The sequence below is a fragment of the Vulpes lagopus genome, chromosome 6, assembly GCF_018345385.1.
Source record: "Vulpes lagopus strain Blue_001 chromosome 6, ASM1834538v1, whole genome shotgun sequence".
Lineage (NCBI taxonomy): Eukaryota > Metazoa > Chordata > Mammalia > Carnivora > Canidae > Vulpes > Vulpes lagopus.
The window spans coordinates 77,852,549-77,870,786 of NC_054829.1; the positions used below are offsets into that span (position 1 = coordinate 77,852,549).

General features: G+C 33.9%; 1 protein-coding gene across 2 annotated transcripts in view; it reads right to left on the reverse strand.

The window, feature by feature from the left end:
* CNOT6L (CCR4-NOT transcription complex subunit 6 like) overlaps nt 1-18,238 on the reverse strand; it is a 118,459-nt gene that overhangs the window by 50,526 nt on the left and 49,695 nt on the right. For both annotated transcript variants that reach the window (XM_041758125.1, XM_041758124.1), the window contains exon 5: nt 1,739-1,828. In XM_041758125.1, coding sequence (XP_041614059.1) covers nt 1,739-1,828 — 90 coding nt within the window. The remainder of the gene's footprint in view (nt 1-1,738; nt 1,829-18,238) is intronic.

Genomic DNA, 18,238 nt, shown 5'->3' on the forward strand with positions numbered 1-18,238 from the left:
GGCTGAGGGCAAGTGCTAAACCACTGAGCCACCCAGGCTGCCCGGCACTAAAAAACATTAATGAAAGAACAGTCTTTTCAAAAAATGGCTCAAGATCAACTTAATCTACATATGGAAAAGTTATGAAAATTGACTCCTGTAAAAAAAAAAAAAAAAAAAAAAAGAAAATTGACTCCTGTGTTACTCAAATTTCAATTCTAGTAAGATATTAGCTTTAAATGTTACAAGCAAAAAATGGTATTTTTTAAAAGATTTTATTTATTTATTTATTCATAAGACATGGGGGCAGGGGGGAGAGGCAGAGACCTAGGCAGAGGGAGAAGCAGGCTCCATGCAAGGAGCCCGATGTGGGACTTGACCTCAGATCACCAGATCATACCCTGAGCCAAAGGCAGATGCTTAACCGCTGAGCCACCCAAGTGTCCCCAAATATGGTATTTTTAGATACAGTAAAATACATTCTTGAACTTGAGGTAGAAAAAAATTCTTAAATAGGACACAAAAGTAATACCATAATAGAAAAGATCAATGAATTCAATTATGTTAAAATGTTTTCTGTTCACCAAAAGACAAATTAAAAAAATAAAAATAAAAGACAAATTAAGAAAAGGAAGGCAAACAATAGCATGGGAGAAGATACCTGCAATATATAAAGCACCAAATGACTTGTATCTAAAGCTCTGCAGAATTCCTAAAATATTATACACACATACACCCCACACACATGCCATATGAATGAGTACATCTATTTAGACAAAGGAGATATGGATTTTTAAAGCAGGAAAGAAATAGTGTACACATACTATATATATAGCTAAATTAAACTTTTAGCCATATTATTAATTTGTTATAGAAAGGATCTCTCAAGTTTATTAACTCTCCCATTAATCAACTTTTAGTCTTTACAGCCAAAAAATTTTAGATGGTATTAATTTGGTTTTACATTATTGTAAATATTACTATTTTTTAAAATTTTTGTATGTAGATGTCTTCTGTGATGGAGAGAATTAAAGAATATAGACAACATATTGTGATGATGACCTCATGCTGGAATCTAGAGTTCTCTAGCTCTTTTTCAGGATTCTGTATTTTAGAAAGACATTATATTATTCCAAGAAAAATCTCTGAATTTAAACATCTACATACTTTTACTCATATTTTGAGTACTTAAGCAAAAAAAGAAAAAGTTTTAGGTCAAATACTTAAAAGACTCCTTAGAATACAACTATTTTAGTCAGGTGCATCTGGTGTTCTTAATCAAAATCCTGCTTCCAAATTTCCACATAGTATAGTGAATTCACAAAAAATGTGTACAGTGTATGGGATCCACATAATCTGCATCAAATTCAAACAATTAATAACTATGTATCTGGGATTAAGAGCAAGAGAATCTTGGGTTCACAGCTCTGGCATTAATCACCTGTGTTAACTTGGAAAAACTAATTTATTCTCTGAATCTCAGAACCTGCATCTGTATATTACCAGTAAAAATTCAGACCTCTTAGGTTCTTAGAAAGACTAAATGAGATAATGTTACTAAAGCTCCTAATATATTGCTTGGTAAACAGAAAGCACTCAGTATATGAAAAGAATGTCCCACTACCACGGGATTTAATAATAGGAGAAACTCTAAAATTATGATAAGCTTTAAAAAATGGTCAGATGCTCTTAAACAACATGTGACATATTAGCGAGTAGTAATACATGTAGAGTTCTCTGATTGGTCATTAAGAGTTACCTGCAAGATTGTCAAGCATGAAGTTCAGTAGCTTTCTGGTTCCATCTGGGTCCTGGTATAAATTGAGAATATCCTGTGATAAAGGATTGCCTAAAGCAGAATACAAAAGTAACATATGTAAGACTTACAACTGTAAGACCAGACAAATGTACACAATAAAACAAAATAATTTTCTAAAGTAAATTTTATAGTATTTAATCTGTTATTACATAAATTTAAAGAAATTATATGAATCTAAAGACTCTTTGTTAAGATAGTCATAAAGAAAAATTTCAAAAAAGTTCTTTCTTTCCAGATTTCACTGTTTATACTATATACCTACAATTTGTTTGCCAAAGTCACATATATAAACATATATATATCTTAGTCAATTCTGAAGTAATATCAAAACTCAGCACCCTGAATTTACCTTTATAAGTTCTATATTTATCTTTGAAGACAATATTCTAACTGAAAGACAAACAGTCCATACAAGAAAGAATGAATGCTATAAAAAAAAAAGGAGGGTCTTCCTAGTTAGAATATTTATATTACATATGGAGAAAGGATGACATTTCAACTAAAAAGGAAACCTTGTACAAATATATGACTTAGTTAAATATGAGAGGAAAATAAGAATTTTTCATAATGGTGATCAGGAATATCTGAGTAGTAACAGTATAAATGTATCAAACATAAAAAAAAACAAACAAGCTATTATTTTAAAATTTTTTTTAATTTTATTTATTTATGATAGGCACACAGTGAGAGAGAGAGAAGCAGAGACATAGGCAGAGGGAGAAGCAGGCTCCATGCACCGGGAGCCCGACGTGGGATTCGATCCCGGGTCTCCAGGATCGCGCCCCGGGGCCAAAGGCAGGCGCCAAACCGCTGCGCCACCCAGGGATCCCAACAAGTTATTATTAATAGTCTATATATTCCCTTAAGAAATATAAGAGGGGCACCTGGTGGCTCCAGCAGTTAAGCGTCTACCTTTGGCCCAGGTCATGATCCCAGGTTCCTGGGATCGAGCCCTGTGTGGGGTTCCCTGTTCAATGGAAAGCCTGCTTCTCCCTCTCCCTCTGCCCCTCCACGCTACTCCATGTTCTCTCTCTCTCTCAAATAAATAAAATCTTACTAAAATATTTGGGTATTTTATTACATATAACTCAAAGTACTAAGGGAAAAAACTATGATCAATGAGTTAAGCAGTACATCAGACACAGCTAAAAATAAAATTAGTGAACAGAAAAAAATACATTCAAAGAAACTACCAAGAATGTATCACTAAGAGAAAGATATAAAGTAGAAGACAGCAAAAGATATGTGAGTTAGATAAGATATCTTAACATATATCAAGTTGGAACTCTAGTCTAGAGAATAGAAGTTGGGTCTCTGGCTCAATATGGACTCAGAAGTTGTCACTCCTGCCCCGACAACTGAAGTTATAAGGCAAACTGCTGCCCTGAACACAACAGGGAGATATGTAAAATCACAGTCTAGTGGCAGCAAAATACTGGACACAGAAGCCCAGAAATGGAACTAGTATCAGTTGGCACACTTTAAGTTGTAACAGATAAACTGCTGGAGGCTTACAGAAAATTAGCTTGAGAGGTGTTAAAAAAAAAAAAAAAAACCAAAGCAAAAGGGATCCAGTCTTAGGAACCTCCAACACTTCCCTGAGTTTTATCTCTAAGAGCCCCCTGGGCTTTTTAATATACAGTCTGCAGAAAAATTCCCCTTGTTGCTTTTAGTGGGGGAAGGAGACAGAGTGGGCAATGCTCTTCTTAAGTCCTACATGCAAAGAAAACTGTTTTACCAGAGTATAATCAGGACAGGTTTTACCATTTAAGCTCAAGTTACTCCACACTCCAGGTCCATCTAGCCTGATTTAGGGCAGAAAGAGTACGAAGCAGGATATCTAATTCAAAGGCCCATTAAAAGACTGAGACCTAATCATAAAACTATAGGACTCTTCCTCTCTTCCTACATCTTATACATCAGTATTAATCCTGTATAATTACAGATGATTATTGTAAATAGAACCATAAGCCTGGGATCCCTGGGTGGCGCTGCGGTTTGGCGCCTGCCTTTGGCCCAGGGCGAGATCCTGGAGACCTGGGATCGAATCCCGCATCGGGCTCCCGGTGCATGGAGCCTGCTTCTCCCTCCGCCTGTGTCTCTGCCTCTCTCTCTCTCTCTGTGACTATCATAAATAAATAAAAATTAAAAATTAAAAAAAAAAGAACTATAAGCCTCAGAGTCTCTAGGAAAACCCATAGGCAACAGAGGAAATAAAAACAAGAAAACCGGAGGAAATTTTAGATTCTGACACACAACAGCAAACAGTTAACACAGACTAAGTCCTAGCCAGAAAGAATTCAGAGAGAAGTGAAAGACTCATTATTTTAAAAGAAAAAGGCTGCAAACTTTCAAAAGATAGTCCTTTAAAAATGAATAAACTGAGTCAAGAAGCACAATGTATACAAAGAAGTATATCAATGGATTTCATTTTACTTTGTACTGCAAACTAGAGAATGCCAATTACAAGTAGAATACTTTAAAATCTATTAGGGAAAATAATGAATTACTTAAAAACAGAAACTAAACAAAAAACATGGTAATAGCAATAAAAATAGCAAAATTGTAGACAAAAGTCCTATCTTATCAGAAAATATATTAAATATAAGTGGATTAAACTCAGATATTAGCAGTGAAGAAATTAGAATTCTAAAATGCAGACATTAACAGAATGAATAAAACATAATTCATTATATGCTGTCCACAAAAGATTCACTATAGATTCAAAGACACAAATAGATTGAAAATAAAGAACAGAAAGAGGTATGCCATGCAAACAAAAAAGAATGGAGTGACTATACTAAGAGTGGCTATACTAAGAAAGGGAAAATCTCAATGTTCTTTATCAATGAAAGAAATTCAGTTAGTAGTCAAAAACCTTTCAACAAAGATTAATTCCAGGCCTAAATGGTTTTACTGGAAAATTCTACCAATCATTTAAGAAAGTAATAATACAAATGTTCTGCAAACTCTTCCAGAAAAAAGAAGTGTTACACTTTCCAATTCATTTTATGAGGTCACCAGTATTCTGAAATCGAAACAAAGACATTGTAAGAAAAACATTACAGAATATGTCTTATGACCATTAATGTATAAACCCTCAACAAAATACTATATACACTAGTATATATATTCAGTATATATTTAGATGTTTCTCAATATATTAGAGAATATATAATGACCAAATTTTTTGAAATGGGAATAGAGGCTGACTCAACATCTGAAAAATCATATAAATGGAGTAAAGAAAAGTTACACGATCATCTCTATAGTCACACACAAAGTATTTGACCAAATTGGACTTAAATCAATAACAAAACCTTCAAACAAATGTGAAATAGAAGGAAATTTATTTAATCTGAATAGCATTACCAACAAACTTATCACTGATATAATTAATGGTGAGAGACTGTTTTTCTCTAAAATTGAGAACAAGGATGTGCACTGTCATCACAAGTATTTAATACTGTCCTAGCCAATGTGATAAGGCAATAAATTAAAAGCATATGCATTATAAATGAAGAAATGAAAGTCTCTTTGCACAGATTAAAAGTTTACCAATGATGCAAGAGACCAGCATTTGTAATATTTATAAATATAAATATTTTATATTTAAAAATTAACTGCATTTTAATTCTACAGTATCAATAAATAACTGAAATTTTAAAAGGCAGTATCATTTACAACAGCAATCAAAAATATCAAGTAAGTATAAATACAGCAAAGCATTTGTAAGATCTGCATGCTAAAAACTATAAAGTATTAAAGAAATAAGGAATGGCTTCATAAATGAAGAGACATATTGCATACATAGATTGGAAAACACAATCTTAAGTCTCGAGATTAAGATACTGAATCTCCTCCTCAAACTCATCCATATGTTCATCAATATTCAAAAAAAAAAATTTCAGCACAATATTTTGCAGAAATAATAAGCTGATTCTAAAATTTATATGGAAATGTATACCACCTAAAAGTATAAAAGCAAATGTGAAAAAAATCAAAATTTGGAGATCTCATGCTGCATAACCTCAAGGCTTATCATAAAGTTACAGTAAATCAAGTATTTTGGCATTGGCATAGATCAGTGGGACACAATAAAGTATCTAGCAGTAGATCCACATATATTTGGGTTCACTGAATTTTGACAGAGTTGCAAAAGAAGTCTACATAGAAAGTATAACCTTTTCAACAAATAGAGCTTAATTACTGGATGTGCATAGGCAAAAGAACAAACCTTGCCCCATATACAGAAATTAACTCAAAACAAATCATATATCTAAATGTAAAACCTAACTATAACATTTCTACAATAAGGGATCCCTGGGTGGCACAGTGGTTTAGCGCCTGCCTTTGGCCCAGGGCGCGATCCTGGAGACCCGGGATCGAATCGCACGTCGGGCTCCCTGAATGAAGCCTGCTTCTCCCTCTGCCTATGTCTCTGCCTCTCTCTCTCTCTGTGTGACTATCATAAATAAATAAAAATTTAAAAAAAAAACATTTCTACAATAAAATTTTCATGTACTTGGATGAGGTAAACATTTCTTAGAAATGACACCAAAGACATAAAAATCCATAGAAGAAAATAAATGATAAACTGGACTTCATCAAAATGGAAAACTGGCCCTATACAGAAAACAGAAATGCAAGCCACAGACTAGTAGAAAATATTTGCAAAACACTTAAACAGGATTTGAATCCAGAATATATAACTCAAATCTCAGTAATTAGAAAAAAGCAACTCAATTATAAAACTAGGCAAACAATGTGAAGACACTTCATCAAGGAAGACATACAAGAAATACGCAAACACATGAAAAGATACATTGTATCATTATTCATTACAGAAAAAAACTCATTATGAGCTATTCCTGCATCCTATTAGAATGGCAAAAATTGAAAAGACTGATTAATACCAAGTGCTGACAAGAATGCACAGTAACTAAAACTCATATTTGTAGTAGGAATGTAAAATGATACAACCACTTACAGAAAACAGTTTGATGGTTTCTTAGAGAATTCAACATATACCTACCATACGACCTGGTAATCCCACTTCCAGGTATTTACCCAAGGAAAATAAAATTTTGTTTCATGCAGAAATTTGTATTCAAATGTTTACATTGTGGCTTATTTCTAATCACCCGTAACTGAAAACAAAGTTCTTCAATTTGTGAACAGATAAAAATGTGCTGTATATCCACACAATAGAATACTACTCAGCAATAGAAATGAACTACTGAAATATCCAAAACGATTGAATCGCAAATGTATTATATGCTAAATGAAAGAACCTACTCTCAAAAAGCTACATTTTGTATGTTTCCCTATAGGATGTAAAGTAGGTGAAAGTAGATGTTGATTTCAACACAAATGAATTCTGAGGGGGTAAGAGAACGCTTCTATTTTTCAATTGTGGTGATGGTTATGAAAGCTAAATGTCTATCAACATTCACCAATTTTGAGTGTCTACACTCACCAAAGAGTTGAATTTCACTATATATAAATTATAACTTGGTAAAAAAAAGTTGCTAACAATTTAATTTTTTCAAAAATATATTAAAGGTATAATTTCAAGAGTAACCACTAAGAGTCTAGAAATAGAACATACTAACTCCAAAGCAAAAGAAAGTATATAAAACAAAGGGGAAAAAATATTTTTAGGCAAAAAAAAAAAAAAAGACACAGAAAGTTGTATCAAAAGGAAGGATAGCATAATACAAAAACATCCATAATTACAATATAGGTGAAGCAATTGATCTGAACCCACATTAAAAACAAAATAAAGTCAGAATGTATTAAAAACAAAGTTCAGGGGTAGCCGAGTGGCTCAGTCAGTTAAGTGTCTGACCCTTTAATTTCAGCTCACTTCATGATCTCAGGGTCCTCAGACTGAGTCCCACATTGGGCTCCCCCCAACCTCAGCAGGGAGTCTGCTTGTCTTCCTCTCCTTCTACCCCTCTCCCTATTTGCACATGCATGCCTTCTCTTGGCTCAAATAAATAAATAAATCTTAAAAAAAACAACAACAAAAAACAAAGTCCTAAGCATAAGTACACAGAAAGGTTGAAAGTAAACAGATGAGAAAAGATATATTAGACAAACATTAACCAAAAGAAAACTTGCACAGCTGCAATATTAGACAACATAGACCATAAGATGAAAATACTCAACAAGGAAGGAAGAGGCTCACTACCTATTATCAGGTTCTATTCACCAAAAGGTATATAGCATGATATACAATATAGCAAATATACAGCAAAAGGTGTAGGTGGTATACCTAATAAAATAATTTCAAAGGATATAAAGCAAAAGCTGAGTGAACTACATGGGGAAATGAGCAAATCTACAATTTTAGTGGAAATTTTACATTAATTACCTTAATTACAGGCTAGAGTCAAAAATGCATAAAAATATTTAAAAATCTGAGCAATAAATCTGATCTAACGGACAAATAATATAGACCTATGCCGAACAATCAGAGAAACAATATTCTTTCAGATGCAATAAAACATTTACAAAAATATATCACATACTAGGTCATAAATTAAGAACCAGAAAATGTCAGAGGATAGATTCATACAGGTTACCCTACCTGCCTATAAATGTTAACTTTAATGCTAACAATTAAAAAAGATTTAAAATCATGTATGCTTAGAAACATTAAATAATTAATGGGTCAAAGAAGATATGATAACCTATATTAAAAGTACTTAGACCAAAAGAAAAATGAAAATACTTCACGTTGAAATTGTGGGATATAGCCACAACAAAAAGAGCCAAATAGGCACATTTTATAGCCTTACTTAGATGTTTATACAAAATAAGAAAATCTAGGTATATATGAAACCACATATCCAACTTAAAAGGAGAAAAAAGGAAAATATAGAATAAGCCCAAACAAAACAGAACAAAGAAAAACAAAAACGACCCGTTTTTGAAAAATAAAAAGCAACACTGATTCACTGAAAATAACATAACTGACAAATCCATGGGGAGGCTAAATTAGGAAAAAAGAGAAGGCACAAATAAACAATTCTAGAAATGAAGAAGGGGATGATATAGCTATAAATAGAACAGAGTCTAAAAATATATCAAGAAAATATTATGAACACTTTCATGCAAATAAATTTGAAAAATTAAAAAGCCAAAACATTCCAATGGTACATATATGGTCCAACAAAACTGACTCATTAACAATTAGAAATCCTCAATGGTCTTATAACTAAAAATATATTGGGGTGGTACTTAAATATCTTCCATAAAGAAACAACTGTCAATGATAGTTTTATAGAATTATAAAATAAATTCTAGTTTTATAGAATTATAAAATAAATTATATAAATATAATTTATATATAGTGAAATTCACATCTTTGGTGAGTGCAGACACTCAAAATTGGTGAATGTTGATAGACATTTGGTTTTCATAACCATCAGCACAATTGGTATATAAAATATACCAAAATTTCAAGAACACATTAGTTCAATCTTATACAAACCCTTTAAGAGAACCAAATAAGAATCTTACTTAGGTCTGTCTTGTTCATGAGCATATGTGTAAAATTCCTAAAAAAAATTTTTTTGGGGATCCCTGGGTGGCGCAGTGGTTTGGCGCCTGCCTTTGGCCCAGGGCGCGATCCTGGAGACCCGGGATCGAATCCCACGTCGGGCTCCCGGTGCATGGAGCCTGCTTCTCCCTCTGCCTGTCTCTCTCTCTCTCTCTCTCTCTCTCTCTCTCTCTCTCTCTGACTATCATAAATAAAAAAAAAAAAAAATTAAAATAAAAAAAAAAATTTTTTTGTTGGGAAAAGCAGTCCACCAGGGACCCAGTGCTTCCCTCTTCATTCTTGGTAAGGGTGACAGATTCTGAGGTCTATAAGTCTGATACTGAGTAGTTTTGTAGCTAGTTATATAGGCAGCTAAATAGGTTAAGGCAACCATAGCAATATTTCCATGTAACTCTTTGCCTCCTGGGCAATTAATACTGCTGCTTACTAAAGAATTTGCTGCTTGCTTGAAAAGTGCTAAAACATTAGACATGAACTTACTCAAATGCAATGTAAACTCACTGTGTTCATAGCATGTTTAGACCCATCTTGTTGCTTGAAGGGATAATGATCTTTGTCTTGTCTCAGGAGTCTCAATGCCTCCTGCCACTATCCATGAAACAATCATTAACTTATCAGTAGGGTAAAATCTCAGCGCCTCCACAGTCCTTGAGAAATATTATCAAAATAAATCCAGCATACAAAAGCACAAGGTTGGCTTTATCTCAGTGATGCAAGTATAGTTTGAATTGGAAAAAATGGAGCACTTAGCTGACTTAGAACATTCGACTCTTGATCTTGGGCTCATGAGTTCAAGCCCCATCCTGGGTGTAGAGATTACCTAAATAAACTTTTTAAAATGAATAAATAAATAGGGAAAATATATAGATATAATTTACTAACTCAGCCTATGAAATGAGAAAGTTCTCCCACAACTGATGAAACATTTAATAAAATTCAGCACTTAAATAACGATTAGCAAAGCAGAAATAGAAGAACTTCTAGAAACTAAAAGTGTATTTTATGAAAAACATAAAGCAAATATGGAAAAATATTAGAAGCATTTCTTTTAAAATTGAGAATAGAGGCATGCTCATCCAGTATTAATACTTCTACTCAACATTGTACTTAACATCCTGCTCAGTACATTAAGAAAACATGTAAGTTGAAATAATTAAACCCAAAAGAATTTGCAGACAAATTTTCTGAAAGATAAGAATTTAGCCAAGAAAGCTTACTACAGATCAATTTTTCCCTCTTACTTGTATTTCTATACCCCAACAGCAAATAGGCAGGAAAAGCAACTTTAAAAATAATTGTTAACAGGGGCAGCCTGGGTGGCTCAGCGGTCTAGTGCTGCCTTCAGCCCAGGGCCTGATCCTGGAGACCCAGGACTGAGTCCCACGTCAGGCTCCCAGCATGGAGCCTGCTTCTCCCTCTACCTGTGTCTCTGCCTGCCTCTCTCTCTCTCATTAAAAAAAAAGAAAGAAAGAAATTGTAACAAGAAAAAGAAAAAAAGGTACCTAAGAAACAAAACCAATAAAAGATGTGCCTGAGAAAAAGGATGTGCAGAAAGTTATAAAATTTTATTTGAAATCATTAATATATAAATAAATGGGGGAAACACCAAAATTCATAGAAAGATTCAATATATTAAGGTTAATTCTTCTTAAATTGATCTACACATTCAATGCAATTCCAAAGTCACAAGAGTATTTTTTGTGAAACATAACAAGCTGTTTCTTATTTATGAGGAATCCAAGACAAACTGCCAAGACACTATGAAAGAAAAATGTAAGGGGAATTCCCAGACTAGATATCAAGTCTTAATATAAAGCCATCATGAAAAAAAAAAATAAATAAATAAAGCCATCATGATAATGGTAATGCAGTAATTGGTGCAAGGTCAGACAAATTAACTTCTGGATATATAAAATGGAGATCCTAAAACAGACCTTTACAAGCTGATAGGAAGGTGACTTTGCTGATTATCAGTGGGAAAAGGGAAAACTATTCAATAATGATAGTGAAACAGATGGTTATTCACAGAAAAAAAAAAAAGACTATATCACCCCCTCATGCCATATTAAAAAATTAGTTCCAAAATGGTACTGGAAGAATTGGATAGGTAAATGCAAAAGAATGAAACTGGACCACTTTCCCACACCATACACCAAAATAAACTTGAAAAGGTTTAATAACCTCAATGTAAGACCTGAGGCAGTCAAAACAGGCAGTCAAGTCTGGGACATTGGTCTTAATATCTTTGTGAATCTCTCTCCTTAGGCAAGGTAAACAAAAGGAAAAAGAAGTAACTGGGACAACATCAAACTTTTTTTTTTTTAGCACAGTGAAGGAAACCATCAACAAAACAAGAAAGCAATCTAATGAATGGTAGAAGGTATGTGCAAATACTGTTTGGTTAATACCCGAAATATACAAAGAATTCTTATACATCAACACCAAAGAAACTGATTAAAAACGGGTAGAGTTTTCCAAAGAAGACATACAGAGAGCCAACAGACACATAAAAAGGTGCTCATAATCACTAATCATCAAAGAGATGCAAATCTCTCTCTCTCTCTCTCTCTCTCACACACACACACACACACACACACACACAGAGGAATATGACTAAGCTATAAAAAATGAGATCTTGCCTTTTGTGACAACATGGATGGGTGTAGGGAGTATCATGCTAAGTGAAATAAGTTAGAGAAAGACAAATACCATATGATTTCATTTATATGCAGAACCTAAAAAAAATGAATAAAAAAGCAGAATCAGACCTATAAATACAGAGAACAAAGTTATGGCTGCCAGATTACTGCCAACAGACAAAATGGGTGAAGGGGAGTGGGAGATACAGGCTCCCAGTTATGGAATGAATTAAGTTAGAATAAAAAGCACATCATAAAAAGTCAATGGTGTTATAATAGTGTTACATGGTGACAGATAGTAGCTACACCTATGTTAAGCACAACATAACTTATAGAATTGTTGAATATCTAAGTTGTATACCTGAAGCCAATGTAACATGTGTCAAATATACCAAAAGAAATAATAAATCGACCTTTAAAAAGATATATGCACCCCCTGTTTACTGCAGCATTTTTACAACAGCCAAGATATGAAAACAACCTAAGCGACCAATGATAGATGAAAGGATAAAGATGTGGCATATATACATATACATATATATATATGTATATAATGAGATAATACTCATAAAAAAGAATAAAATCTTGCCATTTATGAAAACATAGGCCTAGAGGGAAGTATGCTAAGTGAACTAAACCAGAGAAAAACAAATACCTCAGGATTTCATTTGCATGTAGGACCTAAGAAACAAAACAAAACAGGGACACCTGACTGGTTCAGTCCATAGAGTATGCAACTATTGATCTCAGGGTTGTAAATTCAAGCCCCATGTTGAGCTTAGAGTTTACTTTAAAAACAAACACACAGGGCAGCCCTGGTGGCTCAGCGGTTTAGCGCCACCTTCAGTTCAGGGCCTGATCCTGGAGACCTGGAATCAAATCCCACATTGGGGGATCCCTGGGTGGCGCAGCGGTTTGGCGCCTGCCTCTGGCCCAGGGCGCGATCCTGGAGACCCAGGATCGAATCCCACGTCGGGCTCCCGGTGCATGGAGCCTGCTTCTCCCTCTGCCTGTGTCTCTGCCTCTCTCTCTCTCTGTGTAACTATCATAAATAAACTAAAAAAAAAAAAAAATCCCACATCGGGCTCCCTGCATGGAGCCTGCTTCTCCCTCTGCCCCTCTCTCTCTCTCTCTCTCTGTGTCTCTCATGAATAAATAAATAAAATCTTTTAAAAAAGGGGGGGGGGGAACCAGGGCTGCATGCATGGCTCAGTTAAGCAGCCAACTCTTGGTTTCAACTCAGGTCATGATCTCAGGACCGTGAGGCTGACCCCCTATCATAGGGCTCCACACTCAGCAGGGAGGGAATCTGACTCTCTCTCTGGCTCCCTCTCCCACCCCCCACATTGGTGCTCTTAAATAAATAAATCAAAACACACGCGCACAGACCCCAAACAAAAACCCAAACAGTCTCTTCCAGAGAACCACCAGGAGGTTGCCAGGAGGTAGGAGGATGGGGAGGAAATGCATAAAATGAGTGAAGAAGATAGAGTAGTACAAACTTCCAATCATATAATGAATAAATCACAGGGATGATAAGTGCAGCATAGAGGATGTAGTCAATAATATTTCAATAATATTATATGGTAACAGATGGTATCTAACCTTAATGTGGTATTTTGTAACGTATACACATCTGTCAAACCACTATGTTGTACCTGAAACTAATATGTCAACTATACTTCAATTAAAAATTTTTTGTAATTTCAAATTAATGAGAGAACTTATTATGAAGAGCAGAAGTTTACAAAACTTTTAGGAAATAATACAGAAAAAGAGTTTTCGACCTGGGACAGCATAGGATTTCTTTCACAAGACAAACATGCATTAATCATAAAAAATTTTTAAATTCAACTACAGTAAAAATATCAAATCTACTCATTAAAAGATACCTAAGAAAACAAAAGAAAAGCCACAGAATGGAAGAAGACATATACAATACAAAATAGACAAAAGAACTCCTGTAAGTCATTAATAAATACTTCAAGTGAAAATGCTCAGAGACATCAATAGCAACTTCAAACAAAAACCATGGCCAATAAATACATGGAAAGGTGCTCAGTCTTACTATCAATTAGGAAAACACAAATTAAGAGAACTAGAAACTATTTCACACTCAGTAACAGACAAAACTTTTAATTTTTTTAAAAGATTTTATTTATTTATTCATAGAAATGCAGAGAGAGAGAGAGAGAGAGAGGGGCAGAGACACAGGCAGAGGGAGAAGCAGGCTCCATGCAGAGAGCCTGACGTGGGACTCAATCCCAGGACTCCAGAATCATGCCCTGGGCTGCAGGTGGCACTAAACCGCTGCGCCACCGGGACTGCCCCAGACAAAACTTTTAAAAGTTGACAATACTACATGTTGGGAAGAAGACATAAATGGAAACTGTATTACTTTTGAGAGTGTACTTTAGTACAACTACCTTGTAAAACATTATGGCATTATGTAATAAAGCTAAGAAATACAAGTAAATCTCTACAACCCAACTATTCCACTCCTGGGAACTCTATCAGGAGATGTATACAAGAATGTTCATGGCTACATTGCTTATAGTAGCCATAAAAAGGTCAAATCATCTAAATATCTACTGTGGAATGAATAATTATAGCATATTCATATATCAGAGACAACACAGCAATTAAATTACAATTACATGCATGAGCATGGCTGAATTATAAAAACCATAAAGTTGAAAAAAGCCAAGTCATAGAAAAATACAGTCAGTAGGATTTCATTTATTTATATAAAGGTTAAATCACCAGTAATAGTTACATATATAACCACAGCATCTAGCACATAGTAGGTACTCATCAATACCTGTTGTTTGAAAAAAAAGTAAAGGAATAACTAACACAAAATTCAGGACAGTATAACTTCTGGGTAAAGGGATGAAGATGTAATCATGAAAAGGCCCACAGGAAAATTGTAAGGTATAGGGGATCTATGCCAACAAGGTGTGACTGCCTATGTCCAATAATCTCACCAACAGTTTTTATCACATTTTTGGAATTCTTCTAATCGGTAAAAGTTGAGAACAGTTCCAATTTGCAGTTGCTATTATGCATATGTTGATGAACTCCCTATGATTTAAAGCCTTGTGGATATTCTCTTATATTGACTATTAATATATACTAGATTGTTCTCTAATTTCTCGAAACCCATTATAAACACAAAAATAAGTACTTTACCTCCTGTATAAATGACAGATTTTCAAAGTGCATTTCTTAAAAAGGTACTGAGAATATATAATGGGTGTCCAGTTATTCATCATATTTTAAAATTTAGGCTATACTTTTTAACTTCGTGAATACAAAAACATGTTATTCCTTTATGTTTTATTTTACGAATAAATAATTTCAATTTCACAAGTAAAAGAAGCTTCTACTGCCATGGTCCATTTTATTTTAAGGGAGATATGTAATTCCTGGAATAAGGCTAGAAATCTTCACAATTATTGAAGTTCTAAATAGTTTACAACCTAGGACATCAATGTTTAATGCATGAGTACAGCTCTTTGGCCCATATGTCAGAGAAAGTACTGCCTTAACACCGTAAGACATGAATTCTAAATTATTTAAAATAACTATAGAAGACCTGCTTTTACTTACTTCTTCTATAAAATTAATACACTCTGGATTTTTCTTTTCAGTAATTTACTTGACTGGCCGTGTCTGTAGTTTTCTAACTTGCCTTCTTATTCCAACTCCTCAAATACTGTGCATACCCTTCACACATACTCCACAAATGTCAAAATAGAATTTCTAGAAATTAGCTTATTGGGCCAGGATGATCAAACTTATCAATATTTCCCTATCTGTGCTTCAGAGGAAGACAAGGAGATAGGAAAAAAGTGCTCCTTTCTTCAATTTCTAGACAAATGGCATCTCAGAGGTTGTGCATTCCCATTGTTTCTTTTAAATACATCACAGTGACATTTTAAATGCTCCATTCCAATTAGTCCCTTCCCTTTTCTAGACACAAAGTACTACTATGTGACTGCTAAAATGGATTAGGAAATTATTTTAATGTTTACCTTCCTAAGAATATAGAGCTACTATTCATTAGAGACATTTTATTTGTTCGGTTGCTTCATAAAACCAATCCTGTTTTTACTCTCTCAAACTTTTGAAAAATGACAGGAAGAGCTCCGAGTTTCTTTCATTTTTGAAAGGTCCTTGGCTTTTCTATATTGGATCACTTGAATAGAAATGAGCACTGCCAGAAAAATTCTCAAGAAAGAGAAAGGGACTGCATATAGGTATTTATCAGAGAACAAACTAGCTTAATGAAAAGAAATTTATTCACAGGCATGAACAGAGCTGATGCCTAATCTAAAGTACTAGAGTAGACGTCTAAGAAGAGATTTTAACAAATGTGAATCAGTAAACAGAAAGTCACTAGGATCGAAGACCAGCCAAAAACAGTAGTTTGGAAGACTAAGACTTTATTTTATTTTTTTAAGACTAAGATTTTAACTAGTAAAATAGAATGAAGGACAAAGGAGATAATGGATATTCAGAGTGATTCATTCAGTTGATGCTTAGTATAAATTTTATTGGAGTATGTCTCTACATGAGATAACAGTGTTATGAAACAGTAAGATATATAATATTTGCTTTTTTAGGAACATAGGGTACAAAGGGTAAATCCAGAGTTCAACAGTAAATTATTCATTTGCCACTGATATGCTCTCCATCGATATTAACAGGAGAATAGCTGTTCTTATTGGTGTTAAACAGTATGTTATTCTTAGAGACAAAAAAATTATTAAAATCAGTATGAAAGCATGATTTCATACTTCATGAATCTAGGATTATAAAAAATGACAATCATTCCATAATATTATTTAATAAAAAAAGAACAGACTTGTTCCCACTCCAACTCTAGCTGGATGCTTATTTGAACTACTTTTATAAGAATAAAATTTAGTATATAGAGGTTAAGGTGAAATGTCCCAACAGTTGCCTTGGGTTCATCTTTAAGAAAATATTTTAGGGACGCCTGGGTGGCTCAGCCGTTGAGCATCTGCCTTTGGCTCAGGGTGTGATCCCAGGATCCAGGATTGAATCCTGCATCGGGCTGCCTATGGGGAGCCGGCTTCTCCCTCTGCCTATGTCTCTGCCTCTCTATGTGTCTCTCATGAATAAATAAATCTTTAAAAAAAAGAAAATATTTTAGATGAAAGTATCCCCTGGTCTACTTTATATATGATATTAAATATCAATAAAGTTCTACAGAGAAACTAAAAACACAAGACATACCATTCATATACTTATATAAATTTACAATTTATTAACTGTACAAAAACTCTAATACCATTTTGGTCATTTCAACCAATAAGGCCAGGATTCTTTCCATTCATATTCAAATTTCAATCTTAATACTCCATTATATGACATATGCAAAGGTAAACAGAACATGTTCATAGAAAGTCAAATTGTTGTTGAAGGAAAATAACAGAAGTGTTTACTTTATAAGGTTTTAATGTTCATTCCTCATGAGCACAGAATAAAACATTTAATCAATACAGTACATCTGTATTTAGCCCTCTGAATTTAAAATATACTGTTCTTATGCTGTGCCATGAGAAAATTTTAACAGATTTCACTATTTATATGAATTAAGAATGACTTTCATCCCAAACTGATTGAGAGGTGATTATTAAGGAACATATATAGATTTCGTTTTATTAGATTACTTTCCTTGCTTGGGATGCCTGGGTGGCTCAGTGGTTGGCATCTGCCTTTGGCTCAGGGTGTGATCCCAGGGTCTGAGGATCAAGTCCTACATCAAGTTCCCTGCAGGGGAGCTGCTTCTCCCTCTGCCTATGTCTCTGCCTCTCTCTCTGTGTCTCTCATGAATAAATAAATAAAAATCTTTTAAAATAATAATAATATATTACTTTCTTATCTTAGCAAAAATTAAGTAAGCGGCACCTAGATACTAATTCTATGCTATGTACAAAGACCTTAATAAGTCTTTGTAGATCTTAATATAATATATTGGGGATTAAATTCTTATATTGTAGACCTTAATATATTGGGGATTAAATTCTTATAACAGCTCTTGGATTTTTTCATTTTCTTTGTAATCTATAAAATCCTACGATGGATGTCCATTTTCATATATAAGAGTATCTGTAACAGTATCTATATGCACAGTGGAACATATATTTTGGATTCATTTATTTAGAATAATCATACTTATTAGTTTATTTTTACTGTTAT